Below are 22595 nucleotides of genomic sequence, written 5' to 3' on the forward strand. Positions count from 1 at the left end.
GGAAAACATAACCAAAATGATATTAAGGTCCTTAAAGAAAGAATTGTAAAAATTAAACCTGGTGAGAAAAATTATCCCATCAATAAAACACATCTATACTCAACAAATGCACAAGTAAATGATCACAACAATGCATTGTATCAAACTGCACATACTCAAAAAGCTCAAATTAAATGTATTGACATAGTTGTTGGAGATATGTCTGATGACCTAAAAAACAAAGTCAAAGAAAAAATTCCAGATGATCACACTAAAACTATGGGCTTATTTAATGTTGTTTCAGTTGCTGTGGGAGCAAAATATGACTTGACAACAAATGTCAATGTAACTGATGGTATGACAAATGGTGCCGAGTGTGTCATAGAGAAGATAGACTACAGAGTTAAAGACTCCACTAGGCCAAGTATCATCTGGGTATCTTTCCCAGAAGCTAGCATAGGTCAAAACCATCGCAATGAATTTGCACATTTATTTAACAAAAATGTGGATAGAACCTGGACACCAATTTTAGAGATAACTAGACAATTCAAGATTTCAAAGCGACATCAATGCCAGATACTTTGTAGACAATATCCTTTACGGCCAGCAGCAGCCAAGACTATCCATCGTTGCCAAGGTGACACACTTAATGAAGCAGTACTTGATTTACCATCATCAACCAGAGAGCACATGCATTATGTTGCTTTAAGTAGAGTAAAAAATTGTTCAACACTACATATAATCAACCTAAATGAAAAAAAAATCTGTGTTAGTCAAAAAGTTCAAGAAGAAATGTCCAGACTTAGACAGCAATGTTTACTCCCTTCTATACCACTTTTATACAACCAGTCTTCTAGAATGAAACTACTGTTTCATAATGTTCGATCTCTTCATCTTCATTTTGATGATGTTGCATGTGACTACAATGTTCAAGCAGCTGAGGTTAATATCTTTGTTGAAACACGTTTATGCCCTTCTGATTGCAATACAACCTATGAAATGGCTAATTTCAAACTTTTTAGAAATGACTTTAACCCAGATAGTAATGTCAGAAGTAGTTATGGAATGGCTATGTATATTAAATCCAATATAGATTGTGTAACTACACCATTCAGATCTAACTTTAACAATATAGAACTAACTGTATGTGTACTTAATGATCCAGTTCCAAACTTACATATAGTAGGCATCTATAGGTCAAAAAGCAAAGCTAACCAACAAAAATTAATTGAAACTATAAATCATCTCCTTGATACAATAATTCCTGATGCAGATACACCTACTGTGATACTAGGTGACTTCAATGTTAATTTGTTGGAAGTTTCATCAGAACAAAGGGCATTAACAAAATGCTTATTACAACAAAGAACCTACAAACAACTGATAAGTCAGTTTACTACAGATTATCATACACAAATTGACCATATCTATACCAATATACCAAATCATGTGCTAACTGCCGGTGTTCTCGAGTCCTATTATAGTGATCACAAGCCAATATTTGTTTGCTTAGTATAAAATCAGTATTTGTTACACTATGAAGATGAAAGTATCCATATTTAAAAATATGTAAAACCAACATCACATATTATTTGCATCTCATTTACCATTATTGTATTGCTTACTCCAGGATTGCCACCCACCAAGACAACAAAAATCCGACTTTTCACCGGTTGTAAAGCAATTTTCAGTGACCCTGCAGGATGACTATTCTGGCCATCAATCAACAAAAATAAGGATAGCTCAGATAATTTTTAAAAGAAAATTGCCTTTACTACACAAAAAAATCTAAAAATAATTTGCAGCAACCTTAAGATAAAATTCCCTGACTTTTAACTGATTTTGAACATGGATTTAGAAACTTCCTGACTTCTCCCTGACCTTGAATAAGATATAATTTTCCCTGACTTTTTGCTGACCATGCCAACCCTGTTACTCAGTCAGTGGTGAACTAGTTTACAAAAAATTTTCCTTCTGGACCACTGGTGTGGTACCAGTCCCTTACAGGTACCCATCAGCACACCGGCGCCATCATCTGCGTTCAGGTAAGACTCGGAAAGGACTTTTACATTTTAACTGTTATTATTCATTTCATTCATTCATATCAATAAATCAACACCCCTATCTTTACAGGTGCACCAGTGTACACCATTTGAAGTCAATACTGCCCCAGTCATAACCATCACATTGCAGCAAAGGATGACAATAAGATCAATGAGGAACAAACAAAAGAACTTGCCAAACTAAGATATCACATCCCATCGAAGCAATCAACTATGAACTCATGTGATGTCAGTTTTAGTGGACCAACAATGAAAAGACCACGTTGTACAAACTATGTGCTTGATGCTGTCAACGACACATCTATTCCATTTGGCAAATGAACATTTCCACTCAACAACAACTTCTTTAGGGAAGACATCACCACAAAATGGTGCTACTGATATCTCCACCAGAAAACAAACTCAAAGTCTGCAGACCGATTATTTAAAAGCAACAACCATAGCCACTAAAATAGAAAAATAGGGCTGAGTATTGACATTATTTATAACAAGTGGACTTGTGTTTTTCAAACCGAACTGGACAAAATTAACCACAGAAGTCAATTTGTCTGGAGGAATTTACCATAAAGTACACAATCATGTGTACATGTAGTTGTTAATAAGCAGTTGTGAAGGTGACAAACTTAATGAAGTTGGTATTAAATAACAATGAAAGATCAAATATAATATTTATTTCAAAATATAACAAATCAAACTTAACATGAACATTATCAATATATGTTCACTGAAACCGCGAGAAAATAACCTATTTCAATATGTGGAACAACACAACTTATCATGAACATTACTTAACGTATCCAGTAGCTAACTTATTCAAAATGTGAGAAAACAACTTATAACATCAAACTTAACATGAACGTTGTCGAGTAAACCAATTAGTTCAATGGTTCAGTGTAAATAAAACACATGCAGTTCTACTTGCCAACTAGTTTATTAGTTGATTGTATCAAGTTCAGACACAGTTCCACTTGAAGAATCGTACGTAACATGAACATTGTCAAACAGAAGTAGTTTCGTTGCCACTTCACTCTCATTTAATTGACAAAGATCATCTCCAATGACTTTCTGTAACACATCTTCAAACAATTTCAACGTTATACGCCTTCCCTCATCAGTATCGACGAGGACTCTTGCACAAAACCCGATTGAACACCTCAATGATTTCATTGTATGTCCACATCTATCACAATGCACTACTGAGCTGGAACTTACTTGAATAATTTTCTTCTTACAATTTAAACACTTAAGAAATCTCTCTACTTTCTCGATAGAAAAAATTTCGACATCGCTAGTAACTGACTCAACCACAATACTTTGCTGCTCACCTCCAGCTAAATCAGGACTGATGTTGACAGTCGCCGTTTCATCTGTGATCGAGGAAACAGTGGTGCGAAATGAAGTAGATAGCTTCTTTTTCCCTGACCATATACGTACTAGCACATTGCTTAGACAATAACAGTTTCCCTCTTTTATTGTGTCTATCATCGCTTCCCAAATATCCAAGACAATACTACCACTTGCATCTGCAAAGACAGCCTCCGCTAGTTTCAGTTTCCTTTCTCCCACGATAACTGGGTCTTTAACGGTCATAACTTTGCCTTTCACGGTAACCAAGTTCCACTCATCACTTTCGTTTAAAACTTGTAAAATCGTCATCGGATCTGGAGTAGCCAATCGCACATCTTCAAATTGGAAGGAATACTCCGTACTATCTGGAAAGGAAACCTTTGTCATATCGTTTATGATTAACTTCTTCCTGTCGGGAGTACAAGTCAAGCATGACACTTTGATCGGTCTTCGACTCTTCTCGCTCTCCAAGAGGAGTGACCTTTTAGGTGGAGAGTACAATAACACCTCACGATTGCCACTTGCTGTTTGCAAAGTCATAGAAGCGTAATCTAAAGTATTCTTACGATTACGCTTCAACGGCGAAAGATTTTGTACGTAGCCAATTAGACTTTCCTGTTCAGTAGAGCGAGGCTCAATCTTCGACTTGGGAGGTTCAGCACACGCGGGAGTGCACTGTTCAACATCGTTCTTGGAAGGCCCAGTGCTAGGAACAGACATTTGAACATCTATATTTGTAACCTCTGCATCCTTCTTACCATGCTGAGCACCCTTCTTCGAGGACTGAGTATTCTTCCCCTCCATATTCTTCCTTCTCGACGAAGAAACTCTCGAAGCCATATTTGCGAAATTTGAAAACGACAACACGCTCCTTTGCTAAACTGTCCTGATTGGTTAACAAAAATAATACAAACCACGCCCCCCTTACCCCTCCCCATTCTCCTCCCCAAGATCTCGTATGAAAATAATTTAGTGTGGTCCACTGCGCAAAAAAAAACAGTTATTCTTCACGTAGCCTGCCTACCTGACGCTTTTTAAGCAATTTGAGCGCTCTGAGAGCAGCAAAGCCGCGATAAACAGCGCCAAAGCCGCGTAATTGCTTTAAAATATTGCTTATTAAAGCCAATAAACTGCATAGCCTGTTGTTGACAGAAGGAACCTAATCTGATCTAATTCATGATCAATAACAGGACAGACGCACGACAAACTGACTTCAAAAGAAATTTAATTATTTTCAAAACCCATTCAAACGTAATCTATCCACGACTTATTCATCGTCTCCTTTGATTTTTTTTTTGGTTTGAATGAAAAATACGAAAAATTGTTGCTATTGCGTGACATCGTCGAGGTGCGAAGCTCAGTGGATTTAGTTCTAATTGCATCCCCCAGTTACTACGCGACCAAATCTATTTGCCTTTGGTTATAGGCATTTTAGCTAACGCAGGGACACAAAAGAGCCCAAGTTTACATATCTCTGAGATAAAAAATACAAACTGAATTAAGGTAGTGATTCCTGTGGGTTTTACTTTACAGCCAATAATCACAAAGTTGCCTGATCTCAGTCAATCCTAAGTTTTGGCCAGTCATATCACAATTGAATTTTTTTCTTTGTTCTTTTTTTATTTGTAGGCTAGATTATGTCCGTACGGTTCATTGTGTGGTTTGGTCTGGTGGCTGTGGCTCAGATGGTGTCATGTCGTGAAATGCGTAAGTTTTAAAACAGAATGCCTGGGGAGGCCTGGGACAGAATGCCAGGTGTAATTTCGAGCGTAAAAAGAATCACGGGATATCAGGGCTAGCATGTCGGGAAAGGGTGGCAAAACCAAATAACCATTTATGAATCTTGACCTTAACATACCTAACAAATCCATCCAGTAGCTAATCTTTGTCTTTGCTTGTTCTCGTGAGCTGCACATTGGTAGCAAGTTTGTCTAAAACTGAAAACCGAAAATAATAAGGTTTGAAGTTGTCCTTCAGTAGCATTTCGGAATAGATAGATATATTGATTCAATTTAGGCCTTGAGCTACTGTATTTTAATTCCAAGCTTTCGCCGTTCTACGGCATCATCAGGGAATGAAAGAATATGATAAATACACACATTCCTGCTGCTCACACATATCTTTCAAATTTGGTCGTCAGAATCTTTTTCAAATCCTAGGGCAGTTCATGGATTTGAAAAAAGAAACGTGTTTGAAATCTTGGTGATTCCTTTTGAACAATCGGCCGTATTGCAAATTTTGAAGTTAGCCTTTCAAACTTAGTCTAGCTAGGACTGTTCAACTCTTGTTAACGTTCTCTCGTCGCTGTTTAGATTCAGAGATTAATAAGAACGGTTACCTCTCTGTTTATCCCAGATTGCGTTCCAATCTAAACATATAAACAGGAACGCGAAAGTTGACAGTACGATCAGGCGTTTTTGTTGCTAAAGGAAATCAAGTTTTTGTACTGATGTAAATGCGGACACGACTTTAAAACAAGACGTAGCCGCGAAAAAAACACTTAAGCGAAGAGAAAACTCGCCAGTCATCAAAATGTTCCATCACTGTTTCAGTGATAGTTCAAGCTTTTTTGAACAGGGAAAACTATGGCGAGAAACCACATTTGCATTTCTTTACAACCCACAAGTAGCCCTGAGGATGTCCAAAGCACTGAAATTATAAGTTATTTTGGCGAAGGACCTCCAGAAAAATGAAACAATATTTCCAGTAACGTTTTATAGTATGTTGTGTATGATAGTCACTCTTAAAATTGTGATAATCTGAAAACATTCAGGCTGAAAAATAGAAAAAAAGTATCTATGTTTCGTTATGAATCATTGGGGCGCCATTTGCTTAAATAATACTTTCTCAGTTCTAATTTTAAGTGTCATTTAGTTTACGTTGTAGATTTTCGTGTACATTTTGCACAAATTTCTGACTACTGTATATGTACATACAGCAACCCAAAACGAGCACTGATAGATGTAATCGAATAATGAGATACAATTTTCTATAAAGCAGTCTTTCATAAAATCTGACCGCACTGAAAATCTAGTACTGTATCCGGCAAAACATAGAGGCTCAGACTATTGTACTTTGTGATCGGAGTTCTATCCTTATGGGAACAAAACTATTGTGATAATTAAATGTTAAAATGCACTGTTGTGAAGGAAGCGTTAAGAACTGAAATAATGACACCCTTACCCCATGCTTGTAAATTCCTGTCACCAAATTGATCTCTTAAGACTAGATGAATACTTTATTTTTTATCATAAGTTTAGTGGTTATATGTACTAAATACAATTTTAAGGTCCACTTTGCTACAAGTAAAACACCCATATAGTAACTGAACCATGCATGTACCTCAAGTAAAATATGTAAACCGGTAAATTTGCTACTTGAATAATCACTGAGAGCAAATACAGCTGTTAAAAGATATTTTTTCTCCAATCGCTTTCTCTAGCTAAACATTATTGTGTCAGATTAGTTTAAGTCCAAATCAGTTAAACAAGAGCACGCCCGAAAGCCTAAACAATTGTTTTGTTTTGTGTTATAGCGGAAGTTGCTAATGAAAGATGCTAAGCTAAGGGGGATCTGAGTATCCCACATCCCGTTAATCCTCAGCCTTAATGTCCAGTATCCCGTTAATACAAAAATTAACGATCTGCGTATTCGATATCTCGTTTTATCTGGCATAAATATCCAATATACCATTAATTTTTTCTCCAAATATCCTGTATCCCGAAAACCCCTGGTAGGGCCTCAGGGGGACTTATTTTCATATGCATGACCAGCTATATACAAAACCAAACAAATGGTACTACATCTGCAATAACGGACCGTTACTACGTGCAGAAAGTTTTAGCACAATGTTTTCAAGTTTTAAATTGCTCTTTGTTTGAAAAGGTCTTTGCAATTCGGAGAGGAACAACATTTATAGCATTCTTGCGAATGATTTCTTTGTTGCTACGACTTGTGTAAATTTGATATTTTATTTTCAACTAATCATAATCATAATTCACCGAGAAATTTTTAAACTTATAAGACATCAAACAAAAAACAGGCTTCCAACCTGTGAGCCTTCTCCTGTGAGCCATGTTAGCATTTCACAGATCACCAAATTAGGCTGTACTGCACAACATCTAGGGTACTTTTAAGTCTGACGTCATGCAAAGGCTGATAAAAACTGACAACACAGTTAACGGTATTGGTGTCACTACAAGTAGACTGCAACCACGGACTACTGTTAGGCCTGATGCCATCAAACTCAAGACTGGCCCGGTGAGACTATGGTTAACGCGTTGATGTGACAACAGCAGGGAGTTTACGAAACCAAGACGGCAACGGCAACGGCAAGGTCACTGAACAAAAGAATTAATGAGCAGTACAATGGCTGTGCACGTGCGTTATAATTCTTGGTACATTTCTTTACCGTCCTTTGCAAGACAACAGGGACCTTACGCAAAACACGACGGCAACGGCAACGAGAACATCACCAAACAAAAGGTCTAATGAGCAAAACAATGACTGTGCACGTGCGTTATAATTCTTGGTACATTTCTTTGCCGTTCTCTGCAAAACAACAACGTGAAATGACTAAATTCTGCGTTGTCTGGAGGACGTGAACCAAGACGGCTAATTTTTCGTATTTCTATTTGGAATTGAACGCATTCGTAGCATATTCAGCAGGAGCAAGTTTTAATACCGACAAACACACTGGAAAGTACAAAATAAATGCGAAATTTCAAAGTAAAATAGTAACACAATTTTTGGTAGGCGTCTTTCTCGTCGTCGCTCTCGTATATGCGTAAGGTCCCTAACAACGTGAAATGACCAAATTTTTCGTTGTCTGGAGAACGTGAACCACGACGGCTAATTTTTTAAATTTTTATTTCAAATTTTTCGCTGTGTTCCGGATTTAGTTTTGCGATAGTTTTGGCAGTGATAAAGGAAGTAAATGACTTTAGAGTATCGCGAGATTCGCAGGTAAAATATAAATCCATTTTTTAATCGACGTTGTCCTCGGCGTCGCCATCGTGGTTTCGTAAACACCCTAGTCATTCTCAGATGACACGTTGATTCATTTGTAAGTAAGAAGCTGTCACATTTTGTTTTATTTGGTAAGTAGTGTTCAGTGGTTGACTTGCACCAGGGGTACCTTCATGAACACTGGAGTATATCGACCAAAACATGGCCAGAAAATATAACGCATCTATTTCTCCTTTAGGTTTTAATTCAAAAGTTCAACAGGAAGTTATATTTATGCTAAAAACTTGTCCATTCTACTTCTTAAAACTTCCTTAACAACTCGGTTTGTTGTTAGGAGCTTTAGAAATGTATTTTGAGGCACCAATCAGATCTTTTTAAATGATGAAATTACCATTAGGCATGGATTTCTATAAAGAAAGCGTCCTTTTCGTGAAGCAGGTTAGTCTTCTCAAGCTTTCAGTGCAATCATGGACATTAAGGTACACATTATTTTGCTGCTTCAACTTTTGATACCTAGTGGTAAGTACAAGAGAACTTTGATATTTTAGTGTTTTAATTCCACAGGGATTTTAACCTATTTTCTCCAAAAAAAGGTGATTTACATTAATAGCTTTAGTCTACGAGATTTTGTGCTACCGTTGTCTTCAATCGTATGGATTATGGACTCGTAAGGAGCTAAAACAGCTCCCAACTGAATATCCATGTTTTTCGCTTGTTTTGTTTTCGTTTTTGTTATCGATCTCAGAAATAGAAATATCTACGAGCCAGGAACAAAGTATTATGAAAGTGGTGATGAAAAGGTTACGATGAGGGGGAACCAGTGATAAGAAAGTGATTTTATACATGTAAAACTATTCAGTAAGTTTTTTCAAAACTTGAATTACAACTATTACTATCTCTTCGCATAAGACCGATCGTGCTTAAGGACGTTCGCGCCAATTGTTTCCGCGCATCCTTACTGCGCACGCAAATTCACACGCCACGTCATGCATCGAGCGCGTGCGCTAAGTACTAAACTGAACAATGATAGAGCAGATAGCTACAGCTGTGCTTGGAACTAACGATCTTGGACGTTCGGTGTCCCCTACTTTTCTTTCCAGAAACAGATTTTATTTACAACTATCTCCACATTGTCCAAAAATGAACGAAAAAAATCACTGTGTGAAGTTGAAAAAATTTCAAGACTTCTGTCCACGGGACATCGAATCCTACCATCTTGCGGCTGATTAATGACAACAGTGGCAAAGCCGCACATTGTTGCGCTATTTATGTAACCGTATTGTTACGCACGAGGTGGCCTCAACTAAAAGCCTGATGGTTTCTGGAGGTGACCTCGCCTAACATTAAAATATTAATAAATACTGTACATTAAGTAAAAAGACAAAATAAACAGAATGAATGAATGAAAACAAACTCAACAAACCTTTCATTGAAAAGGCGTAAAACCTGTCAAACCTACACGAGTTCATTTTGAAAGTTTAAAACATTAGTCTATAAGTTGCTCTAGCCAATCAACAAGGAAGATGCGCGCAGAATTTGTTGTTACTAACGGGAAGTTCTAAGTAAAACTCATTATTTTCCACTGAGCACAAAGAACGGTCTATTCTATATAACAGTTAGTACTTGCAAGTAGTCCTTTCTTTCGTACTTTTTTGCTATTAACGGTTTGCAAGAGCAGAAAACATCAATTTTATTTGCATTCCTGCGAAGGTGGTTTAGCTCCTAGGAGTATCTTTTGTTTTCTTCACGCAATAACATATTTAACCAAATAACTTTTTACTCCTCCAAAGAGCCAAACAAATTGTGAAAATTCTAATAACTCTTAAAAAGAACAAATGAATCAACTCCATTTATATTTTTCCCTTAGTTGATTTTTCATCCTCCCTTAATTTAACACGTTCCTTTTGAATTAATTTGAGTATTTGCATGGTCTTTAAAAGCTGTCCCGAGGAAAAATTCATTAAGGGAGGTAGTCATCAGCTGTTTATCTACATGTACAGCATCCTCTGGCGATCAGCGACATACCAAAAGAAACTTGTAAGAAGTACTCAAATAATGCAATGCCATTTCTTCCACATCGTTTGAAAGGGGTTTTGTAAAGCTTTGGAATGCGAAATGCTGTGACTTGTTAAAACTCTAATTGACAGAACATGTAGGCTCATAAGAAAAGCAATAAACATAATGATCATTTTAACACAAAATGTTTTAAAATGACAATACGATGCCCATGTATCCATATAGTTTTTCGGTTTTGTAAATTTTAGTTTCAAGTTTAAATAGTTCCATTTTAATTGTAATTACTAAGGTGAGTTAGGAATCTTTATTTTTATACATACACGACCACATCAGCTCTTCTGCTTCTTTTGTATTTATATAAATTCATCATTATTAATATTATTATTCAAGGTGTGCTTTTTGGTATGAAGGCCGTTTCTTAAAGTGTCTAAACTCGGCGATGCAACAGGAACCTCAAGACTGTGACGCGAACAATACTTAGGCTAACATTTCACTGGATTTTTACTCCAGATTGTTTTTTTTTTTTTTTTTTTTTTCACTTTTGTTAAGAAAAAATAAATATAAGGCTGCCAAGCGACATTAAACCCATCAACATCCGCTATGAAGACCTTTTGTTTCCAATTTTTTTTACTTGGTATATTACTCGAGGCATGCAATTGACAGTCAACTTAATGTTTACAATAGTGCCAGTAAATATAACTGGTACACATTACTAACAGCGGCCGTTTCATTTAATGTTTGTACTGCTGTACAATATTCAGGACATTGTTTTCCTTTATTTTAGCTTGCATTTATGTCTTTAATGTAAATGTTAATTTAAATTAACGTAGCATGCGGCCAACGCCAACTTATATCTGCATGACAGTGACCAACTCGAAAGCTCATTGGCTACTTTGGTCACTGTACACAATTAAATATTGTTTCTTCTAGTTAATTTCTATCTGTATTTATTTTTCCTATATCATTGTAAACCCTCTTATGTTAAGTTGCTGTTTTGTAAATAGTGTGCAATAATAAAAAAAACTGAAAACTTTAATCTTGAAGCTTGCTAACACTAATAATTTCGATTTCATTTTTTTTTCTTTGCGTCGCATTGCAGTTTTGTATTAATCTGTGTTTACATAAACAGTTCACTGATACATATACTTATAAAAGAACTATCAAAATACATCGTACATTTTTAGGAGGGGGTATGCTTTTGAATAAAAAAGGTTAAAATCAGACTAACAGGCATCTGTTAGTATAAGTTAGGAACTCCATTACCAATTTATAAGATTAGGAAAAGATCCCCCCACTACAGAAAATAAGGGATTTCTTATATTGATTTGTACTTGTCTAGTGTCATTGCTATAAAGGTGTAGATCTCTTGCACATTCTAATCCCGTTCTCTCTCTCTCTCTCTCTCTCTCTCTCTCTCTCTCTCTCTCTCTCTCTCTCTCTCTCTCTCTCTCTCTCTCTCTCTTGTGTTTCTTCTCAGGATATGCGGATGAAGGTACGTACTCTGAAAAATAAGAAAGTCTCAAATTTTCATCATCAATCTGCTTTCATAGTCCTTAACGTTACCCCCACAAATACCTCATATATTTTGACCGTTATTTATACTAGAGATATTTGAATGTATAAACAATTGTATTGCACGCATCAAGAAGATGTAGGATCAAAATGAAGAGGTTTAATTCATTCTGCTATTTTCAAAACTAAGATCATTACATACAGTACACTGATTTTCGTACGTGAACAGTATTATTAAAACTACAAAACTTAGTCAATGTTAATTCAACCAATTTATCAAGTACCTCGTCAGAATGAGCAGCTAATACTGAACGAAAAGCGATTACTATTTTAGACTCTCCAACTGACCACTCGAAATGTCTAATGAACTGGTAAATCAGTGCTGAAAAACATATCAGGGAACAGAAAATGCGCCAGTCTGCTATCAAGTGTAGTAGTTGAGTTAAATGTAGTGATAACATGAATTCAAGGAAAATACGACATCCATTGGTTATCATAGTTGAAACCTCCCCCAAGCTACTGCAACTTACCCAAAGGCCTGAGCAAAATCGGTTTTGTAGCCATATCAATAGACTTAAGCTTCGTACTGTAGAGCAAATACTCTTGAATTCATTCCAAAAATATATATTTTTACATATAAAAAAGAAGGCGCTTTGCTTAGTAATGGGTTCTATTGGGCTTCTTGTTTGCTCACGCTTTCAGGTTGCGACGAAGAAGCCCTGGGAATGGAAAATGGCAAAATCCCCGACTCTGCTATCAAAGCTAATTACGAGGTAAATGCAATACATGGTTATACTTGTATACTCTTTGACGATATATCAGGCAGGTTATAGGTCGACATACCGGTAGTTATTTTTAACGTATAGTACCCAAATTTGGTTTGATATTTTGTCGCGAATTTCGAAATCTTGCGATTCTTCATCAGTAATAGTGTGTCAGTAGTTACTGGTCACGTCTCGCAGTCTTGAAGATCTCTGCCATCTAAACTATCTCCGCCGGTAAATTTGGAAAAACGATAATCAAATTTTGAAAACGATTTCCAGCAGCTGCTAGTGCTATTGAACAATACTTTAATGCGGTATTATGCTGTATAGGGTTCTTTCCGCCATGAAGACAAAAACAAAATCTTTATTTTCTCAATAAAAACATAAATATTTATAATATTTTTTGTATATTTCATGTATGTAGCATGTTTCAGATATGGTAACTGTTGTAATCTTGTTTTAAGGAACCTGGAAGCTAAATGATTGGTTAGGTTTTCAAGTAAACCTCCAGCCTAGTTATGTCTAAATGTTGGACAGGAGAGATAAATAAAGAATTTACAGTTTCCACTTTAGTTTAAGGGAGAACAAAAAACAAAGCATTCATAAAGAAAACCTCAGACTTACACACACACACACACACACACACACACACACACACACACCAAAACAAAAAAAAAAAACAGGGTCAGGGATGCTAAGAAGTACATAACTATGGTGCTCTTGAAAGTAAAGAGCTTCAGCACAGGGTAGCTCAATTCCCTAAATAAGGAGACACAGGCAATCAAACAATAAATTTATGAATCGACGTATTGTATTTGCAGTTTAGTGTAGCTCATGGAGCTACCAATGCCAGGCTTAATCACAGGCCAGGGAACGGCAAAACAGGCGCGTGGTCAACTTTGTTCCTGGAACAAGGACAATGGATTCAGGTGGATCTTGGTGACATCACAAAGGTGACCAAGATCGGAACTCAGGGCCGAGCAGAATTGTATGAGTGGGTGACTGAATACAAGGTGTCTTATAGCTATGATGGCGGATATTTTGAGTTTTACAAGAACGGTCAATATGGCTCTGACAGGGTAAGTTGAAACCAACACATTTAGCTAAAGTCATACAGTAATTCAATTTTTCGTTTGTTTGTTTGTTTGTTTGTTTTCGTTTTATCCTTTGGAGATTGAACTTCCACTTAACTAAAGAAAAACAAAGTTTACACTGGGCGAAGTTGTGCGTAAAGGCCGGAGGTTATCCCGACTAACGACTAGGAGTATTTTTTTCTCCCCCAGTGGATGGGATGCTAGTCCTTCGAAGGGTTATCCCACCCCACCACCCCAGCATTAAATTCACCGGTACCCATTCATACACCTGGGTGAAGAGAGATATTGTCTAAGAACACAACGCAGTTACCCCGCCCAGGGCACGAACCCCGATCACTCGATTCGAACTTCGGCGCCTTACAATGAGGTTAACTCCACAAACGTTGTTTTATTAGACATTTAAAAGTTACTATCAATATCAGATAGTAGTGGTACAATGGTGGACAAAATGAAACCTGTGTCATTGCATGAATTATCTGTGTTTTAAAAACGAAGTTTGAAAAAGCTCTGTTATCCTTTCCAAAATTTGTTTCTGCCCCCCTCCCCCCTCCCCCATCCACTACAATGTTGAAACTGTGGAGAGATTGCGTGTACACGTGTCCACCATGGTAGGTGGGGTGGGAGGAGAGGCTGAGGAAGTGTAGTTGAATTCGCGCGTGACTGTTTGTTTGGCGCGTATGAAAAAGCGCCACAAGTGCAAATTTGTCCTAAGATTTTTATCTATGATTGTAGATACCCTCAGTATTTCATTGCTCAGTTCGATTTCTTTGAGATTGGTCACTGATTGTGGTCGTCCGCGTTTGCTAAACACTCCTGTGACATTTGCCAATACGTACATATGCCTTTTGTTATCACTTTAGGTCTTTCAAGGCAATCGCGACCGAGACAGTCTTCATATCAACACACTGAATCCACCAATTTATGCCCGCTACATCCGAATCCAACCGGTATCGTATCATGGGTGGATGTCACTAAGAATGGAGTTGTATGGGTGTCGTTCAGGTAGGGAGATGTCACAAATAAATGTATGCATTATATAATCAACATATCTTTCTGTAACTAGGGAGCTCAAATAATGACTATGTCGACGCCAAGAACGAGGTCTCGTTAAAATGGATGTATGTATTTGTATAGGTAATCATACGGTTTCGAGTTCAATTTGGGATTAATTTGCACGAGTGAGTTTTTCAAAAAGCTGAAATTGCACGAGCCGCTTCGGCGAGTGTAATTTCAGCTTTTTGAAAAACTCACAAGTGCAAATTAATTCCAAATTGAACGAGAAAAACCGTATGATTACTTATTAAATTAATAATATAAACATGAAAAAATTCGCGCGGAGGAAGTGGCGGAAGATGTTTCTTGAAGCCATTTTTTCTCATTTGAGAAAACTTTTTTCGAAGTTTCAGCACAAAATTTTCGTCCTCATTTTACGTGATATCATTTTTTTAGAAAATTTCCTATTTTCTTTCAGTCAATCATAATCCAGAATTTCGATGTGTAATTTGCACTGGTGTTACACTTTTTGCACTGGTGTTACACTTGAACTGCACTGCTCTTAACCAATCAGAATCGAGTGATTTTTTCATGTGTATTATTAAACCTTTAAATCTCTTTATTATCTAGATCTGTTCAGTCGCCGTTTGGTCTTAAAATCTGCCCAAACTTAATATGTAACGCCAGAGGTCATTTTGAAAAAGAAAATGCGAAAAATTCGCCGTCGGGGGCTCACGTTCACCAATATAAGCAACACTTCGACATCTCACGTGAAATATAGAAGGCTTTATACCGCAGTGCACAGCCTTTGTTTTCCTCATTAAACCTTTTGTTTGGTGACGTTCTGATTACCGTTGCCGTCGTGGTTTGTTTAAACTCCAAACCAAATTTGCCATCTAAGCAGTCGAAGGAAGAATCATTCTAGCGTAATAAATGTGCAGTGAGCTGACAATAGATAGTCAGCAGTTTGTTTAACTGATATACTACGTAAGTCAGTTCTGAAATAAAACAAACTACAAATAAAAATCACTATTTCTCCTTCAGGTTTTCCCACCCCGCAACCCCCTGCTTGCCAGGAAGGATTAGGTCTGGAAAATTATGCCATTCCGGACTCCTCAATAACTGCTTCAAGCTATGTAGCTCCGGGTACAACTTTATATATGCCGGGCAATGGAAGACTTAATTTCAGGCTTAAAGCTGGACACTATGGAGCTTGGGCAGCTGGCAATCTACGAGACAACAGTTGGTTTCAGGTGAATTTTGGGCGTTTCGTTAAAGTGACGATAGTTTCCACTCAAGGAAGAGACGATACTTACGAATGGGTGAAAAAGTATCGTCTGACGTACAGTTATGACGGAAACTTTTTCCGTGACTACCTGGAAGACGGGTCTGTCAAGGTAATTTTTCTTCGATGTAAAACCTATTTGTTTTTAATTTGTGTGTTATTGTTGTTTTTGAAGAGTACCTAAGGTAATCTCTCAAATTCTTTTTAGTTCACTCTTGGTCTTCAAAATCAAAGGAAGGTCAAGAAATAGCCAATGATATCACGAATTATAGTCACGTAAAGAGCCCAAACGGATCTGCACGCATTTTTGTACTCCATTAAAGCATCCACGCAACACCAATGGTGTCTAACCCCCAAAGAACTAAGTACGATGTCTAAAAACAGCTTGAGAATGATTACAGTGGGGATGAGACCCACGTAACCTATCTTATCCTTCATCCTCTATTAGGTTAAGTTTGTTTCCAAGCGTTCTATTGTGTCGTCTTAATCAATTACACCATATTTGTAATCAAGAAAGCATGTACTCTTTTGTTCTATTTAAGGAATTTGAAGGGAATGAGGATCGATTCTCAATTGTGAGTCACAAGCTAAAGAATCCTATTATTGCACGCTTCATCCGAATCAATCCCTTGGAATACCACGTCTGGATTTCAATGAGGGCTGATTTCTATGGTTGTAAATCAGGTACGGAGCTGTGAACGTCGAAGTAGTAGTAGAGGCAGCTGCAGCGGCCGTATCATTAGCAGTGTCAGCAACATTAGCGGTATCGGCAGTGATCGTGGTAGTGGTAGTGCTCGTCGTACACGTCGTGGTAGCGGTAGCGGTAGTGGAAGTGGTGATGATAGTGGTAACAGTAGTGGTTGTAGTAGGGATTTTGTATTTGTTGCGGTTGCGGTTGTGTTAGTGGCAGTGGCAGTGCACTGGCAGTGGTAGTGGTAGTGGTACTCACTGTGGTAGAGGTAGTGGCGGTGGTAGTGGTAAAGGTAGTAGCAGTGGTGATGGTAGTGGTAGTAGTAGTGGTAGTGGTAGTGGTGGTGGTAGTGGTAGTGGTAGTGGTAGTGGTCTTGGTAGTGGTCGGGATCGTGCTCGTGCTCGTGCTCGTGGTGGTGGTAGTGGTGGTGGTAGTGGTCGTAATAGTGGTAGTGGTAGTGGTAGTGGTAGTGGTAGTGGTAGTGATACTGGTGGTGGTGGTGGTGGTGGTGGTGGTAGTGGTAGTGGTGGTGGTAGTGGTAGTGGTAGTGGTAGTGGTAGTGGTAGTGGTAGTGGTAGTGGTAGTGGTAGTGGTAGTGGTAGTGGTAGTGATAGTGGTGGTGGTGGTGGTAGTGGTAGTGGTGGTGGTAGTGGTAGTGGTGGTGGTAGTGCTAGTGGTAGTGGTAGTGGTAGTGGTACTGGTAGTGGTAGTGGTACTGGTAGTGGTAGTGGTAGTGGTAGTGGTAGTGGTAGTGGTAGTGGTAGTGGTAGTGGTAGTGGTAGTGGTAGTGGTAGTGGTAGTGGTAGTGGTAATAGTAGTGGTAGTGGTAGTTGTAGTTGCAGTGGCAGTCGTAGTACTCTTTTGTTACTTGTTTACTTCTCCGTTAACACTCTCCATGCCTTGTCTTTTTTGTGTCGACTTCCATTTTTGTTGTTAAAGATATTTCTTTTCACATACAACAACAGCCTTGTTTCCTCCGTCTTGTTTTCTCAGGCTTCCAAATACCTCAAGAGGTCAGTTGTAAGGATCCACTAGGGATGCAAGATAAGTTAATTCCAGATTCCGCTATAACAGCCTCCACTACACTGGCCCCTGGGACTTTACTGTACACTCCTGGTAATGCTAGGCTGCACTATCAGGGAGGAAATGGACGTTATGGAGGCTGGATACCAGCAGTGAGTGATCATAGTCAGTGGCTTCAGATCAATTTTGGAAGAGACACACAAGTGACTGGCATTGCCACACAGGGTTTTTACCATGCGGTTTACTATGTCAAGAGTTACACGCTTCAATACATTGATGACCGCGGTTTTCTTCAGCAATACCAGCCAGAAACACATACCAAGGTAAATATTTTGGAGAATGACTATACAATGCAACTGAATGACTTTATTTCCGAGCTGTAACTACTAGCTGCCGACTGTCCCTGCAGGAGGACACCTGCAGTGTAATTTACAATCGAATAGATACAGTAGTCGAGCGTTGAGTGATATCCCAAAAAAGTTGCTGCGGAGGAGACAAGAATTTACAGCATTAAAGCCGTAATTACAGCATCAAAGTAGTGATTAGAGTCAATTAATATCTGATCTAGGAGTGCTAAAAAGGCGTTGAAGGACTTCAACTTCTCAAAATACAGGCACGGTAAATAACTGTTTTCCTTCAAAATGGTGTACAAAATTTGGAAGAAATTGCACGAGCTACGATTGGTCATTTCATTCCTCAAGTTCGTACAGAAATGATGAGATATTCGTTTAATATTACTCGTAGTCTAGGTCTTTTAAAATTGTACAGTGACAAAAATTACGTTTCACTAAACAGTTATTCTTTTTAAGACTTTTAAAGCCAACAACGATAAAGACAGCGTTGTCAAATATGACCTGATTCCACCAATTACCACAAGGACCATAAGAATCATTCCCGAGGACTGGTACATTCTCATCGCTTTGCGTGTAGAGCTGTACGGATGTAAAGCAAGTAAGAATATTCAATACTTTCCTTAAGTAGTAATATGGCCCACCTTTATTGTACAAAGTCCTGAAAAAAACTAAAACACCCGAACTCACGCTATGAATAAGGTTAGCCAACTAGTTTATTACCTTGCTCTACCTTTCTGGAATACTCATCTCCTCTTCATTTATATCGTCATTATTGACCCAGATGTGATTAGCTTCCCATCAAGTGACACAACCAAAGTATAAATTCCATAAGATTACACACTAAAGCATCCATTGCTGAAAGAAACCTACCGTGCCATATAATGTTTTTCCAGATAATGGCGGGTACTCTCAGTGGGGTGATTGGACTGAGTGTTCCGTAACTTGTGGTATTGGTCATCGCTATCGAAGGCGTTATTGCACAAATCCTCCTCCAAGCCCTGGTGGTAAGGATTGTTCTGGTCTGGGACCTGATACCCTCACAGAAGAATGCAACAGTGGAGGTTGTCCAGGTAAGGAAATGGTCATGAAAAGAACTGAGATGATTTCCAAGTCTCAGTAGGCCTCGTGCCAGACTTTTCCCCGACAGATTTTTCAACAAGGCGTAGCCACGCTGTCTATCGCTGGTAGCCAGTAAAACGACTGGTGAATACATTTTCTTTGTTCTATCAAGATTATTGACTGTGACGATTTTGTCTAATTCGACATCTTAGTTTTATAACTTCGCTGACAATGTCTACGACTAACTTAACAGACTTTGCCTTCTTAGCTTACAAGCTCTTGGTGAAAAAATAAACAATTATTTACGTGCAAGTAATATCCAAGTAATCCATTGACTTTATCGTTCTGAGTGGTCCGATTTGGTTCTTCTTATCTCGCTTCTATATAGTAAACGGTAATTACTCGGTTTGGGGACCGTACGGCGAGTGTTCAAAATCTTGTGGAGGTGGGGTGAAGACGCGTAAGAGGACATGTACCAATCCGCCCCCGGCAAACGGAGGAGAATACTGCAGTGTCCTTGGACCTGACACTTCTACCATGGAATGCAACATCCAGGAATGTCCAGGTATAATGGAAAATCACTTGAGTCCGTTTTTAAACTTGTTATAGTTAGTCCTAAACTACAAATTGCAGATAGATACAAAGGCATATTCACGGATCTCGGAGTAACAATTGCAAAACTCTCTTTCCCGCAGTACAAAAATTCTTTCACCCATCGTTTACTTACTTGTAGTCTTGTAACTGAAAAATCCTTGTAGGGAGTTGCAATAAAGTATGTATGTCTGTGTGTTTACTTATTTGATTCACTAGCCAAATAATTATCAGGACTAACAGTTGCTAAACCGCAATATCCTAGTGCCTTTGACGTCGCTACCGATGATACACCGTAAATTCATAAAGAGCGTCCGGCCTCCGCTATGTGCTTTGAGGAAGCTAGCTCTCGTAAACAGTATTGTCAACTATCATGCAGGTTTTACATGCATCGTCTGAAGTAGTTTCTGAGCCATGTCCTGTGACCATTACTAAATTTTGCTCGTCTTCTGTAAATGGCATGTCAGCTTTTGGGGGAATTCATTTTTAAATTCAAGATGCAAAAAATAAATTGGTCGAAGATCCCAACAAACTCGGTCCCCTTGACGTAATTGCACAAAAATACAAAACTGGCTTTTCCTTCCTCGCCTTTCATAGTTAACGGTGGTTACACGGATTGGAAACCGTATGGCGAGTGTTCCAAGACTTGTGGGGGTGGGGTCAAGACGCGAAAACGAACGTGTACCAATCCACCACCGGCCAACGGAGGAAAAGATTGCAGTGGACTGGGACCCGACAGTACTACCAGCGAATGCAACAATCAGGAGTGCCCAGGTAAGGATATGGACAATATTAGCGCCTACATTTGGATCATCTTATCAGTGACTTCAAATTCTGGTACTTCCTAAAGCAGCTGGAATAAAACATCATGACAAAGAGAAGCCTTTCCCAGAGTGGCTGGGAGAATACTGTTAAGAGCTAGGCTATTAAACAAACAAAGAAAGATCCTTCGCTCAGTGTGACTGGGAGAGGATTGTGAGAAGCTACAGTGAAGGGCTAAGCGCTGGGCTAAAACACATACAAACAAAGATCAGTCAGTTTAGTCGCCGCTCGTTTTCGCGGATAATGCTCTATACGGTCCTACCAGCTACGCAGACTAGGTATGGCTGGAAGAGGATTGTGAAGAGCTAGGCTAAAAAGTAAGACTCCGAGCCTTTGCCCAGGAAGATGGATTATGAATTCGAAGGATTCTTCCGTATGACTTAAGGTGTTGGGATTCCATTGCCAAATAATCAAAAAACATTTTAAAATTACCTGAATTTCTTTCACATTTTTCCAAAAGACAGTTGACATACCCTTTTCATAAGAGCTATTTTAATTTTGATCATTTACTTTTTTATCCATGGCTTGCTTTTTAAGTCATTTTAATTACTATTTTTTCTTTTCTCGATTTTTATTGCAACCGGCGCCATGGGCAGGAAATTTGGCGCGTTGTAAATAAATTTTTTACTATGAGTACGTAGAAAGAGATCTCCGCAGGTAAACATATTTTTGTTATCTATACTATTATCCATTTTTGTAGTGAACGGTGGTTACTCAGATTGGGGACCGTACGGCGAGTGTTCAAAGACTTGTGGGGGTGGGGAACAGACGCGTAAAAGAACGTGCACCAATCCACCACCATCACACGATGGAGAGGACTGCAGTGGACTGGGACCTGACAGCTCTACCAGGGAATGTAACAATCAGGAGTGTCCAGGTAAAACGGAGAAATAGCGACCGTTAAGTTCCATAAGGTGAAGACCAGTGACCCCAGTCACCCATCCCACTATGAATTCAAGGGGCAAAATTCCACTGAAGTTAGAAAAAATTAGAAACTAATGGCGCCCAAAAGTTACAACCCTCTGAAAGAAGCGATCGAAGCTGTGCATGCTGCATACTCCCTCCCTCAAACCCCACCAGCCTCCTACCCTATCACAGCCCCACCACATTAAAAACAGATCTAGATTGGCCCACTGCACGTTTGGTATATAGTCAATCTATGATTGTAAACAGTATTCCGTGATAATGCAAAGGCTAAGAGATAAGAGATCATGATCATATTCTCTTGAATAAGAAATTACCTCTATGAGATGCGCCTGCAGGTATCCATCATCTTGGACTGAATGGTTACTTTGATGAATACAACTTCCATGATTCCCAGCGGGCGAGTCTCATGGAGGGAATGGACCATTCGTTTTAATTATCTTATGTTCTATTTTTTGTAGTAAACGGTGGTTATTCAGACTGGAGGCCGTACGGTGTATGTTCCAAGACTTGTGGAAGTGGGGTGCAAACACGAAAGAGGACGTGTACCAATCCACCGCCTTCTAATGGTGGAGAGGACTGCAGTAGACTAGGACCCGATAGCACCACCAGGGAATGCAACAATCAGGAATGCCAAAGTAAGATAAACCGTCTTTAAATCACATTTTTGATCTTTTGTAGTGCGGGCGAAGTTGTTTTGCATGGAAAGAGCTAGGCATGCCAAACTAGGCGTCCAGCAGCAAGACGATGTAAAATTTTAGTCTTGTGTCTGATCAAATTACTTTCTTCAGTAACTGTCATTGCAATTATCAGACAAACAAAAGAAGCGAATTTCGTTCGTTCCACTTTGTGGAAAAAACCAACTTTTATTCAAATCGCATTATCACTTTGGCGATCACTTTAGACAAGAACTTATATGTATTTCTTGTGATTATTTGAACCTGCATTACAAGAAAAGAAGGTAAGAACAAGTGAGTCCTTACCATGTAATTTATCTGAAGTGAAGGCCTTGTTAGAATATTTGGCTATTTTTTCTTCGATGACAGAAACGTGGAAGCCAGTGGGATGCTACCAAAACAGAGGACGAGCTCTGGGCGACATCTTGTTCAAA

General features: G+C 38.6%; 3 protein-coding genes across 3 annotated transcripts in view; all 3 read left to right on the forward strand.

Moving 5' to 3' along the window:
- Positions 1–2979, forward strand: part of LOC145491312 (uncharacterized) — a 4865-nt gene extending 1886 nt beyond the window's left edge. The window contains 1 exon segment of the mRNA XM_081470481.1: positions 1–2979. This exon segment is cut by the window's left edge and continues 841 nt beyond it. Within this exon segment, the coding sequence (XP_081326607.1) occupies positions 1–1497 (1497 nt within the window). The 3' untranslated portion in view covers positions 1498–2979.
- Positions 2980–4988: 2009 nt separating this feature from the next.
- Positions 4989–13751, forward strand: LOC145491319 (retinoschisin-like). Its single transcript, XM_081470489.1, has 4 exons — positions 4989–5096; positions 11851–11865; positions 12588–12658; positions 13471–13751. Exons 1-4 carry the CDS (start codon positions 5027–5029, stop codon positions 13735–13737), a joined length of 423 nt encoding a protein of 140 aa, XP_081326615.1. The 5' UTR covers positions 4989–5026; the 3' UTR covers positions 13738–13751.
- Positions 13752–14693: 942 nt separating this feature from the next.
- On the forward strand, positions 14694–21959 carry LOC145491313 (lactadherin-like). The gene is made up of 9 exons (XM_081470483.1): positions 14694–14745; positions 15781–16133; positions 16564–16705; positions 17706–18058; positions 18545–18686; positions 18982–19158; positions 19536–19712; positions 20336–20512; positions 21261–21959. The coding sequence occupies exons 1-9, from the start codon at positions 14709–14711 to the stop codon at positions 21452–21454; spliced, it is 1752 nt and encodes a 583-aa protein (XP_081326609.1). The 5' UTR covers positions 14694–14708; the 3' UTR covers positions 21455–21959.
- The last annotated feature ends 636 nt before the right edge of the window (positions 21960–22595 follow it).

Source organism: Orbicella franksi, chromosome 6 (genome assembly GCF_964199315.1).
Source record: "Orbicella franksi chromosome 6, jaOrbFran1.1, whole genome shotgun sequence".
Lineage (NCBI taxonomy): Eukaryota > Metazoa > Cnidaria > Anthozoa > Scleractinia > Merulinidae > Orbicella > Orbicella franksi.